The sequence below is a fragment of the Pagrus pagrus genome, assembly GCF_965226575.1.
Source record: "Pagrus pagrus genome assembly, chromosome: 6".
In the NCBI taxonomy this organism is placed as follows: Eukaryota; Metazoa; Chordata; class Actinopteri; order Spariformes; family Sparidae; genus Pagrus; species Pagrus pagrus.
This window is the reverse complement of record NC_140190.1, coordinates 6,016,139-6,028,585: the sequence shown is the minus strand read 5'-3', so window position 1 is coordinate 6,028,585 and position 12,447 is coordinate 6,016,139. Positions and strand designations below refer to the sequence as shown.

At 44.5% G+C, this 12,447-nt stretch overlaps 1 protein-coding gene across 1 annotated transcript; it reads right to left on the bottom strand.

Annotated features, from left to right (window-relative positions):
- Window positions 1-2,090: 2,090 nt before the first annotated feature.
- On the bottom strand, window positions 2,091-11,994 carry sap130a (Sin3A-associated protein a). The gene is made up of 21 exons (XM_084355672.1): window positions 11,636-11,994; window positions 10,835-10,962; window positions 10,472-10,737; window positions 9,581-9,745; window positions 9,364-9,490; window positions 9,120-9,235; window positions 8,909-9,033; window positions 8,455-8,602; window positions 8,270-8,360; window positions 8,048-8,152; window positions 7,783-7,924; window positions 7,074-7,189; window positions 6,563-6,862; window positions 6,309-6,480; window positions 5,603-5,701; window positions 5,142-5,497; window positions 4,805-5,050; window positions 4,588-4,713; window positions 4,375-4,478; window positions 3,748-3,861; window positions 2,091-3,505 (listed from the first exon to the last, which is right to left on the bottom strand). Exons 2-21 carry the CDS (start codon window positions 10,944-10,946, stop codon window positions 3,347-3,349), a joined length of 3,189 nt encoding a protein of 1,062 aa, XP_084211798.1. The 5' UTR covers window positions 10,947-10,962; window positions 11,636-11,994; the 3' UTR covers window positions 2,091-3,346.
- Window positions 11,995-12,447: the final 453 nt, after the last annotated feature.

Below are 12,447 nucleotides of genomic sequence, written 5' to 3'. Positions count from 1 at the left end.
CAATGTTATGAGTTAAAACGCTGGTGTCCGGAAGTAAACATGTATGTACTGTGATCCTCCCCTCTCACTTAAGTTACATAGTGCAGAAACAAGTGATAGAGGGGTGGAGTGGCTGAGACAGAGACACCATTCACCTTATTACAAGACACTGTCCCATCAAAATGATTTCGAAGCTGCAATTTTAAGGTAAAAAAGTAACAACATTTTGCGTATTTCTGCATATCTTAGCGATTTATAAACATGACTTCCTCTTTCAAGACACTTCAATTAAAGATTTGATGTTGAATCTCACTGTATCACAATAAACCCCACTGATACTAAGTGTGATCAAGCGATTTGAAGACTGTTGTGTGTGTATGATGTCACCTCTTACCTGAGAAAACTTCTTCGGTGGAAGGCCCTGCTGCTGCTGCTGCTGCTGAGGGAACGTTTCCTTGACTGTCTCCGAAGCAGGAAGCAGGGAGTTTTCCGAGCAAACACCCCCTTTATGGCCTTTTGACTTTGCTCCTGGAAAGGTAGAGCCACCCAGTACTAACCACCAGACTCGAGGCACACACTTAATATCATCACACTGCATGAATTTTAATTGTTTTCATCAGAATACCTGTAAGTTGTGTTTAAAAATCTCATGTCAATCTCACATGATTGAATAGAGATTGCTTAAGGAGTGCGAAGATGACGGGAGTACTGCAATCTACTGGAAACTATATTAACACAATATCTCTGTCTATTAAACACATATACTATATGACAAACAGAATTAACATGTATTATCCAAGTCCTTTCTAACTGAAACAGATGATACATGCCGGACATAGAAAGGCATGAAAATCTTTACGTTTCCAATACTCTACACACCAAACCAAGTGGCATTATTTGGCAACAGGATCAGTCAGCTGGTGTGTGCATTCATGCTACAAGGGGAAAGTGGATTACCCAAATGCCAGTAAGTCATTTTCCCTGATCCATAAACAGTCGTCAGAGGTCAAGAATTGCCAACGCGTCCTGCTGTACTCGAAGGTAATTATGTTGTAAACAGCAGATAGTAAAGAGGAGTGACTGGACTCGCTCACTCTGGAGAAGTGAGGATGTGATCCCACTGGATATAACAGCTCATTCAGTACATACCAGTTTTGGTCTGTGACAATAATGACAGATTAGACCGAGCCATAAAGATAAACTGACTTCCAGAAGTATCACGTTCAAAAAGGTTTAAATCCGAGTGTAGACTGGTTTAACATGCTTTGAAATAATACCAGGGTTTTACAATAGGTACCATCTGTTGGGTTAGAGTGTAGGTTCCTCATTTCTGTTGACACTGAAGTATAATCACATGCAAAGATCAGAGATAATACTGTGAAGCAGGGGCTCCAAATGTGCGGCCTGTGGGCCAATGGCAATGCTCAGACACATTTTGTGTGGTAACTGAATGTGCCATGAAATGCATGGATTATATTTCAGTCATACCATGTCAATACTTTCGCTTTCAATTGCCTACATTTAAAAGCACTATCAAACAGTAATGTTAGCTAGGGAGTGGCTGAATACTAACGTGAGCTGTTGCCTAACAGAAGCTAATGGGTCATCACATGTTGTTTTATTTTGAAATATGGCCCGTTGTCACAATGTGTCAGATTTTGTACATTTACACAGCTCGCAATCTGGAACACAGCAGTGCCACAGTTGAGTTTTCCACCCTGAGCGTGTTGTCAGAGGTTAATGGCCGCTGAGTGAATGCAATGCTGTTTTGCCGAGAAGCTCAAGAAATGTTTTGTGGACTTCAAAACTTCACCTGACTTTCCATCAGCATGGGCCCGAATAGATAAGTGAATTTTACTGAAAGCTAGTATGCACCTCCTGAGGGTTAGAGGGATAAGTTCTATCATCACACCATTATGAGAACAATCAACAAAATCCTCCAAAATCTTGCAATCTCACTATCCATCCTAAGGTGTCTGAGGTCCATTTATCCAGTTCGCTTGGCACCAGAATTATTTTATAACAACATGCAATTTTAAAAAAAGACATTAGAATGACAAATAAAAGGAAAACGAACCAATAAACATAGCGACATACAAGCTTAACCATGGTATTGTTTAAGTATCTTTACTATAATTACACAGACAAAAACAATGTACAATAGCTGAACGTTTCAGGCTCACTTCATCCCATAATGTCATTATCGTTACACTCTGCAAAATGAAGCGCCACACATCACACAGCACAAAATGTTTCACCGAGTACAAAACACGAAAAGAACGAGGTCAATGAAAAACCAAAAGCACATTTACAGTGATTTACATGAATTCAGTTCACACGAGGATACTCTCTGGATACTCTGTCTGGCAAACACTCCAAATGAAATATTGTTTTAAACCACCATGACCCCCCATTTACTTTGGATTAAGTAGATGATTCAGAGCAGCTGAAATGTAAAGTTAACTTGGCATTATGCATATGCTGTGTTCTCACTTTCAGATGACAATTTTAGGACACTATTAATCCTTCAAGAGCATTTTTTGTCTATCAATTTGCCACATTTAGGTCCTCTCCTAGTGTTTTTTTTTTAATATCTTGAACCTCATAAGTACTCCATCATCTCTTACATTACATATACATGTGGCTGTTAACGGGTAACTCATACTAAATAAACAAATTTGAACTATAAGAATCTAGGTGCAGGACATTCTGAGGAAAAGGGGGAAGCAGTGAAACTTGTCTTTGAGAATATTTAAACAGCACGTGAAACAGCGTTCACACATCCTCATCCATTTCATGTACACCGACAAAATGAAGGCACAGATTAATGAGAAGAGCACGATTGAGATTAGTCTGTACACACAGCTCACTACAGGACTCCTTTTATACGATTAAGATTTAACTCAATAACTCTCACGGTGTTCAGCTTAACTGAAACACTTTCATTACTTACATGGATTCACTGCACCTGCATTTAGTGCCAAAAATCAAAGATACACCATGTGCCACTCCAAACATTGTCTTTAAAGCAGAGGCAGGAATTAAGTTAGTAAAAATGGTCTCTTCAAAAATGAACAAAAAGAGGGGGAAGCTGTGACAGGGCCGTCCAGTTGGCCACTCTGATGTGACCTACGATGCTCCACGCTCAATATGTGCGTTGGGTCGTAATGAGAACCTAATCCTGATTGGCCTTTCTTGCTCTTGAAGCCCTCCCGTCACTCTCTCTCTGCCCGCTCTCAGGTAAGATCGGGAGGCTGCGAGTGATTGTATGCAGGCAAATCATAGCACCAAGTTCTGAGCAGCTCCTTCACCCCATCAGAGAGGGGAGGGTGGTGGTTGTCGACAGAGGTGGAGGTCCTTGCCTCGGTTATGCCCGTTCTTTACGCTTCAGTTTGGAGGACTTCTTGACGGCGCCGTTCTTGTTGAGCAGCTTCAGCACTTTATCCTTATGGTCGAGCACTTTCATCATGGTGTCTCTGGCCTCGGTCACCTGGTCCATCACCAGCTTACAGCGCTGCATGTTACCCTGTGGACAAAGGCCATTTACCGATTAGTTGTCAACTATTAAATTAATGGTCATCTATTTTGATGATTGTTTCATCCTATGTCAATTAACTCTTATTTTCTGAAGGTGTTGTGATCGGTATTTACAACTGCTGGGTCATTTGTTCCCACTGTAAACATGACAAGGAAGGAAGAAGCAGCAAGAAGACAGACTCTAAGGTCTAGTGATATTTTTGAGATCCTGACCTGCAGTAACAATATTACCTGTATAAGCTCATTGATCCGGTGAAGGTCATCATCGGCTCCTGCCCTCTTCTTGGGAATCAGGCCCTCTTGAAGGGTGGAGAGGCGGCTGTACACGTCATGCTCCAAACTCGACTACAGATCAAGTCACAAACACATTGTGTTTACAGAAGTACAATCAAAAAATGACAGTGACGAGATTGATTTTATCTCTGGACAATATCACTGAATTATTGTTACAAGGAGCTCAAGGTGAATCTCAATTTTCAATTTAACAAGCTTTATTAGCATGTTGTTTCAGCCCTGAGCAATTTCTCTGAGTCACATATCTTTACATATTTCTATATGTAACTAAGTTGTCATATATATTGTAGTTAGTGCATAGATGTTTATATATCATTTAGTTTTCATTTTGATTTGAATTCATGTGCTAGTACAACTAATAAGAAAGGAAACTGACAGTGAAGCAATGTTAGTTGAGATTTTACATCAACAAAGTTTTAGAAACGTAAGGACAAAACATAATTAATACGGCTCATATGTAACTCAGTAAACTCAGCCTTTATCTAGACCAGTGAAAATCTTAAAAGGACCATTAAGATAAACACTACAGAGTTGGATTTTGGCAGGTCTGAGGTCAGCACTCACCAACTGCCTGAGCTGTGCTGCACACAGGTGAATTTTCCAGCCTTGTGCTCTGCATGCCACTCCTCTCTGGTTGGCCATATCCTGTAAGCTGCCCTTCTTCTCCTCTGTGAGAAAGGCACAAGGTTGTTGTTTAAAAGAAAAGCCATCATCATTCATTCTCATTAGCTGTATAAAGTTTTGAGGTTTTTTGCATGTGAGCAGGAGGTTACTGACCTTTGACTCGGATGTCGCTGTACCTCTGGAAGTGGTGGTAGGCAGCTTTCCAGGGGTTACGATAGTGCCGCAGAAGAGTGACCGGTGGTCGTGGCCTGACTGGTACATACCGCACTCCTTCCTCATCTGGAAGACAAAAACAAGCATTGAACAACTGATAGTGCAGATAACACATTACTGTCATCACTGCACTAATGGATAGAACTGCATTACATACCAACATATTCCCTTGGTGGGGATTCCCGTCTCTCAGCCCTGCCGGTGATGGGCCTGCCTGGGGCCTTCTCTTCATCTGTGCTGTTGGTCTCCACCATCTCACTCTCCTCTGTTGAAATAACATGCTGCTGCTTGCGGGGCTTTTTCCTCGGGGAGGCTCCTGGGATCAGATCTCCTGTGGCAGGGGCATTCAGGGTGGAGGCCTGGGTGGTGAGGCCTGGGGCTGATGACAAGTTTGCATTGGGGTCTGACGGGAAAAGATAGACAGTGTTTACATACGTGTTTATTTCAGTTTCCTTACATTGATCATTTTCACTGATGACTGACATGCTCCTCACCTGGCTGGGAGGTGTCCATGGCTTCCACCTCCTGCTTTATTTTCAGATCTGGGCAAGCAGAGCTGAGAGCAGAGGCTGCAGTACTACTGGCTGCAGGCTGAGTGGGAGAGGCCACAGTGTTGGCCATTGAAGCGGGAACAGGGGGAGTTACAGCCATGGCTGCTGGCAGGGCGGAGAGGATAGTGGAGGGCTGGGAGGGTGGTACAGGCCCTGGCGTGGCGAGCATGGTGGGGATGGCTTGGGCGAGGTGCTGGGCATGTGAGGCCTGCTGCTCTCCTCCCTGAGAGGGCAGTGCTTCTACTGTAGCCATGACAGGAGGGGCCACCGCCATGTGAACCTCCGCTTTGGGCTTCACACTAAGAAAAGGCGAAAGTCTCAGGTTACGAACGTGTATTAGAACTTCTAATGACAGGATGTTAACAGGAATGTAAGTGATGTGATTGAAATGACAGAGGACTCACCCTGCAGGTCGGGGAGATCCGGCTCCTCGCATGCCACTATCCATTCTGCCACTACCAGGTTCGCTGGGCTGGGCGGGGATCAGGTTTTTACGTACACAACTGAAACACAAAGACAGGCAGGATTTGTTTGGTAAAAGGACAATTTTAACCATCAAATTTTAACTTTACAAGTTTCTGTCAAACTTTATTTGGACTATGTGCCCCTGAAAGTTGAAAATGTCATCTGATTATTATTGCACAGAGCTGCGGTCTAAGACACACTTTCCGAGGTGGGTCTTATTTTATGCCTGGGTTTTGGTCTTAAAATTAGGCCAGGGTTAGAGTTACCACAGCCTGTACTGATTCAGGAAATAACAAGAGACACTCTGTGCAGACAGATTTAATCTTATGCCACATACAAGTGAATTATGTTGTCAGTTTACTGAGATGTTATCTGCTGGATAACATTCCCTCATTGGTCTCTGTAAGTGTCCCCTCAATCGACAATTTCTTCGTTATTTGGATTATGGTAATGAACACAAACACGCATTGATTTCAAAAACAGGTGGCATCCATCGGGTTCAAACAAGCTGTTTAAGACACGTTTGTGTGGTTTAGAGAGTTTGCTAATTCTGACTTGGACCACACACTAAAAGTGGTTTAGGAGATGAAAATGAAAACATTGTTGCGTGCAGCTCTCGGTCTTGTGTGCTAATCTCCTACTCACCTTTCATTAGCAGGTTTCTTGCGGAGGATGCTGGGTCTAGGGGAGGAGACCAGGGTGGGAGCTCCTCCTACTCCACCCTGGGCATGTGCCTGCACCATGGTGGCTACTGGCTGGGTGGTGCTGAATGTGGTGCTGATGGGACTAGCTACATAGCCATCAGCCAAAACAACCCCTGAACAAAAGAGAACACGCATCACAAACAGCTCATAAACACCACGTTGCTCTTCTGGAGGCAGTACAGAATCAGTATTTACCAGGTTTGGCTTCAGACTGCGCCTGTTGCTGCTGCTGTTGCTGCTGTGTGACTATTGGTGTCTGCTGTATTCCTTGCGTGGTGATTGGTGCAGACGTGTGCAGGCCCTGCACTCCAATCGGTGCAGGCTGGATGCCCTGCGCAGTGATTGGTGCTGGCTGGATCCCTTGGGTGCTGATTTGTGCTGATGGGAGACCAATCCGATCCACTGCCATCAGCTGCATATGGTTCAGATGGACAGTGGTTGCCACGCCTACTCCAGCTTGGGTGGGCAGTGCTGAGCTCGGAGCTTGAGGAGTAACTTAATGAAAGGGAAAACAAAGTTAAAATTAGATCTTTATTCTATTAAGTTACATGTTTAACCCTCAAGTTTCACAGATGCACGGACTTCATCATGCTTTTGTGACAGTTTAGATTTAGTCAAATTATAAAGTTTATGCACACTATGTTCAACATTCACTACAGCAGTTGGCTGTGACTGCAGCAAAACAACGTTGGTTAGTGGTGCTTACCAGGATACTGGCGGATGGTGGATACAGAGCTGCTGATGGGGGTGTAGGTGTGCGTCAGAGGGTATGACGAGGAGTACGCCGGCAGGAAATACTGGAACTGCACAGGCACCGAAGGCCTTGGACGGAAAAATATATACATGATTAATCCAACACTCATCGTTTCTGTCCTACTCTAACAGTAACAATTTATTCGTCTTCACTACCTCAGTAATGGATGTAATTACAAAGTAATTTCCTAATAATCAGAAGATAACAATCTTACATATATTGTCCATATATGCTGTATATATTCAGACATAATTACAAAACAACCTCTTGATCCATTGTGGTTAAAGGGATGACAGGGGCGGACTGAGGGTAAGTTGATAGACTATGTTGGTCCAGACAGAAATAACTCCACAAACTACTTAGTAGATTGCCATGAAATTGTTTGTGGAGACATTCGTGTCTCCCCCGAGGATGAATCATAAGAATTTTGGTGATCCCTTGACTTTTTAAATAGTGCCACCATCAGGTCAATATTTTAACTGCAAGCACATAGTTCAATGAGGTCAGTCTGGTGTGACTTTACACTGAGCTAACCAAACAAAACTGATTAGGTTGGATGTCAACCACGGTCTTCTTATGACCCAACAATCCATTTCACAGATATTTTGTCCTGGTGTAACTGAGTCAGGGAGCGAGACTCAATTCACAATCTTGAGCTCACCTGTTGTCACTTCTTGCTTCCATGGTGACAGGGTTAGGAGACGACCGATGGCCTGGGATGGGGATGAGGTTGGTTCTCTCTCCGGGATAGTCGGGCTGCACACGGGATGAAGAGTGGGCGATGGGCTGAGGGACCACTTTAGCTGTGAACAACAAAAAATTAATGATTGAGAGAAAGATTTACCCAAAACACCCTTCCACAACCACATCCTGCTAATGAAGCGCACAACAGCACTCTGACCAAAGACACAAAATGACCAACTTACCAACAGGGATGGCTGAGGTGGTCACTGCTGTAGCATGTGAAGAGTGTGACGCCATTGTCATGGTAACGATAGTGTTACTGGTCATCTGCGTGTGTGGCACAGTGCCTGAACAAGTAGGAGACAGGTTTTTAATATTTCTGAGGGAATAATGACTAATTTGCAGTCAAAGATTAAGAAGTTTTGTAACTAGCTTGTAGATATTGTTAAACAAAAATTCAGTACCTATTGTTGTGGTTGATGGCACGGTGTTAGTGGCAACAATTGGTGCCACAGTTGCTGCAGCTACTGGTGTCACAGGACTAAAGATGGGTTTCTGTGGGAGACAAAAAACAGGAGCAATTATGTCAATGGCACTTATTACAATTACCCTTCATTATTGATGCAGGCAGCCATCAAGAAGCAGTAACCTGTGTCATAGTGTGCGGAGGCTGAGGCTTTTGAGACCCGATTGCAGGGTGAGACGGCAGTGTGATCCGTGTGGCGGTGTCGCGGGATGTCTGAGACCTCTGAATGCTGACTGTGGCTGGAGGGGGGTGAATTGTCAGCCCTGGACGCCTGGAAGAAAATAATACGGCATCAAATGAGGCACAGGTACGGTTTGATAAAAGTCTAAAAGGAAAGGGCCACAAAATAGCACCACATTAAAGAACACAGATAGCTGTTAAAGACGTAAAGGATAATAGAACAATGTAATGTTTCATATTGTCACAGCTCCCCGTGTATGATCGCCACAAATCCTTTAACTTTGCTGTAAAAATCCATCAAATGAAAATGGTGACTGATCTATTATCATTTCTAATATGTATGCATGCAGCATCTCTGCTCAGGTCCTAGTTTATATAAGCTGAGATCACTTCTTACCCATGTGCAACCTCTGCAGAGTGCGTGACTGTTGGGCTGATCACTGGGGACTGAGTTCTACTAGCTGAGATGGGGGCCACCACAGTTGGAAGCACCGCTGTAGACGTTGTTACAGCAGGGCGGGACTGTGGACAGAGGGGTACGACACTGTTACATACACTGTCTCAAATAAAATATCAACACTTTTTTAGATGAAAGTTTCTTAAATCACCTGAATAGTCTGGTGGATGATGTGCTGCACTGTGGGCTGGCCGGGGCCTGCACTGGCTCCAGTGGCTGGCCGCAGGACAGTTTTGGAGCTTGACATCACCGCTGCTGCAGCAGCCCCTGCAGGGCACAAGGAAAAACAGATCTAGAGACATGCATTGCTGCAAACATGGGGTAAAGACACTACAGTTTCAATGACATGCAAACATTTACTGACACACTGTCTTAACATAGTACATCATGCATACCTCGAGGTAAATGTGATGTGAAGGTCTGTGGAGGGACCGCAGGGGTCCCAATCTGCAGTGCAGGAGCACTGCCCCTAATGATCTGAATGTTCGCTGGCATCAGGTGGTGTAGGCTGCTGGAGTGACCCTATAACACAAAGAAAGCAGCCCAAATCTTAAGTAATCAGCAAGAAAGAGACAATAACATACAGTAACAGCCAAAGAACAGCACACTCACCTGCTGACCACTGATAGTAGCCACAGGAATAGATGGGGTTGTAGTACTGCTCTCTATGGTGACAGTAATGTGACCAGGCACCTTGGGGGGAATGGGGATGTGAGCCTGATTGGAAGCTGGTGCTGGGGCAATAAGACGACTTGGCATAGGGGACTTCAGGACAGCCTAAAAAAGACAACAGGCAAATATATTTCTGTTTTTTAGAGGTGTTAGAAGCAGAGCAATCCCTGGGAAAAACAGCATTTACTGAAACTAAAAACTGCAATATGAAATGACATGTTGCAGAAGAACACTTGCATTTACATTAAGTATTTGTAAGATCAATTTGAACATGGTCAGTATCCTAATAAAGCTGATCCTTTCAAATTAAATGCCGTAACAAAACTATATGAAGTTGGAAGATCTCTCCCAAACTAGACTTAAAACAGATGTTGAAAATGTAATTGCTTAACGGTTATAATTTCCTGTTCATTCCATTGCCCTTCCTCATCTTACCTCAGATTTCAGTGTTGGACCAGTTGACACTAAACAAGCCCAAACAGACCCTTTAAAATGAAACTTGTCCAACACTGGACTCAATTGTTACATGTGAAATCCTTTTCAAAATTTAAGCTTAACAATACAGACTGTTGGTCCCTTTTTAACCCTGACTCATCCCAACAATTGGTCCAGCCAAGCTCCTCACTTCAGAAAGGTTTTCTTGCATGAACCAGCGATAATCTAACACTTCATGAATGGATAAATCAACCTTATTCAGCCACAGTTAATGGTTCACTAAGCCCAAAATGTACTTTATCTTATCGACTTTGTGTATTATCAAAGTGTGTAAAGACACAACACATTACAATATCAATATGTGCACAAAGCTTCGGTAACAGTTGTAATCTTCACCTTCATCTGTCCCTCGGTGAGGACTGCAGGCTGGCCCTGTGGCAGGTGGACAGAGGGGGCAGGTACAGTCACAGGTGTGCCAGGCTGGATTGGCACCGTTTGGGGAGCAGCTTGTGGCTGGCCATGCGTCTGTACTTGTGGGTAAGGTCTGACCACCATGGTCTCCTGCTTGTCATCTCTGAACGCCAAGGTCCCCCCGCCCCCGGCAGGCGGATGATCCTGCTGCCCGTGATCAGCATCCCGGCTGCTGTCCGTATCCCCACCACCTGAGGAAAAAAATTGTGCAATTTAACTTTATCTTCCAGGTGTCAACGACGCCACATATCAGGCATCCTGCAAGTGTTTTCAGTGACAATGAGTTACCTGGTGCGTTTGACGGCTGATTGACAGACACCAGGTTTCCAGCAGCAGAGATCTGAGGCGCTCCCCCGGTGGAGGCAGGCAGCCCGTGTCGGGGGAATTGCTGGGAGCTCATTTCAGCTATTTAAGACCTACAACAATGTTGAGATTGTACATTAATTTCAGAGCAAGAAACACCGGATACATCAGTAAGGTTCAGGGCGAGTTGAAAACTGCATTTCGACAATAAAAGCTGACAAATTTAGCCCGAACAGGCGACGCGGGTATATAAACAAGCTAATGTGCCGCTGCAGAATACGATGGCTAGCAGCTAACGTTAGCAAAGAAGCAGGTCGATAACATGGACGTTGAGAAATTGATGTCGATTAAGTCGGACAACATTATAAAAGAATGTTGCTGTGGAAAAACATGCAACAAAACATTTGCGTGGACCTTTTGTTTAACGTTATATGGGCAACAACATATGACAAAACTGCCCGACAACAACTGCATCGTTGCTGGTCTTTTATCAAATACGTGCAGGTACAACAACGACGTTTCGACTGCCAACACAAGAAGGACACAACGCGATATCTACTCAGTCAGATATTACTCACTACGGTTACTGGTTGTGGTTCGGTTACCTTAAAACTAAAGAGCTACCTCGTTAGCCAGCTAGCTAGCAGCAGCAAGCTAACGTTAGGATCGCTAACCCTGGTGTCGCCTGTTTTTCAAGCTAAATTCTGAACTTTCTCAAGAGCACAACGGCGCAAACTTCGCGGGGCTGAACCAACAAACACGTCTCGATGTGTGCGCGGATGTTACCTTATCGTGGAGTTACTAGGCAATGGTCGTTTTGTGGATTACAATTTTTTCCATTCGTCTTTTCTTTTTTCCAACATGTAAGCCGGAAGACCGCTGAGCGAGAACCGGACCCCTCTGTTTTTATCCGACCAATCAGAGACGAGACTGCCAGGTCGCTGACCAATCGGAGAGCCGGAAATGTTTTGACCAACCGAAACAAGCGGGGGGAGGAATCTCGAGGGACCGCTGCGACCCGCAACACCAGCGTCACGTGGTCAACGGAGGCAGCCGAGTTAGCAGTGAGGCTAATCTGCTAGCACTGCTAGCTGGCCGCCACTAGCAGCGAAGAAGACGATTTTTACAATGTTGTACAGTGTTATACAATTCTTCCACTGCTTCCCATCGTCACCGCCGGCTTCATTATTGAACTCACAGACGATAAATGGTTAATAGTGTGTTTGTAACGCCGCCGGAGCAGTCTGCTGACGGCTTCGGCTATCTCCGCCTGTCACGTGATCATCGCTTTTCAAGTGGTAGGGGTCCCTCCAGAGTCTCCCGCTAACAAACGTTTCGGAGCTCGCTGATTGGCTCTTGCAAGTGGACTAAAAGTTGAGCCCTCCCCAGTACACAAGTCTTCCTGCCATACCTTCAGTTAAACACAAGATGGCAGCAGCCAGCCACAGTAATGTGTTAGCTTAGGACAACACCTGTTTCAGTTTCACCTCTCATCCAAGAGGCTTCTTCAGTTCTGACTAACTGGAGGGGAGTTGCAGGATTTTAAACTATGTGTGGGAGTGTCCTTACAGAGTCGTTAAGGACACCTGTGGGTCGTT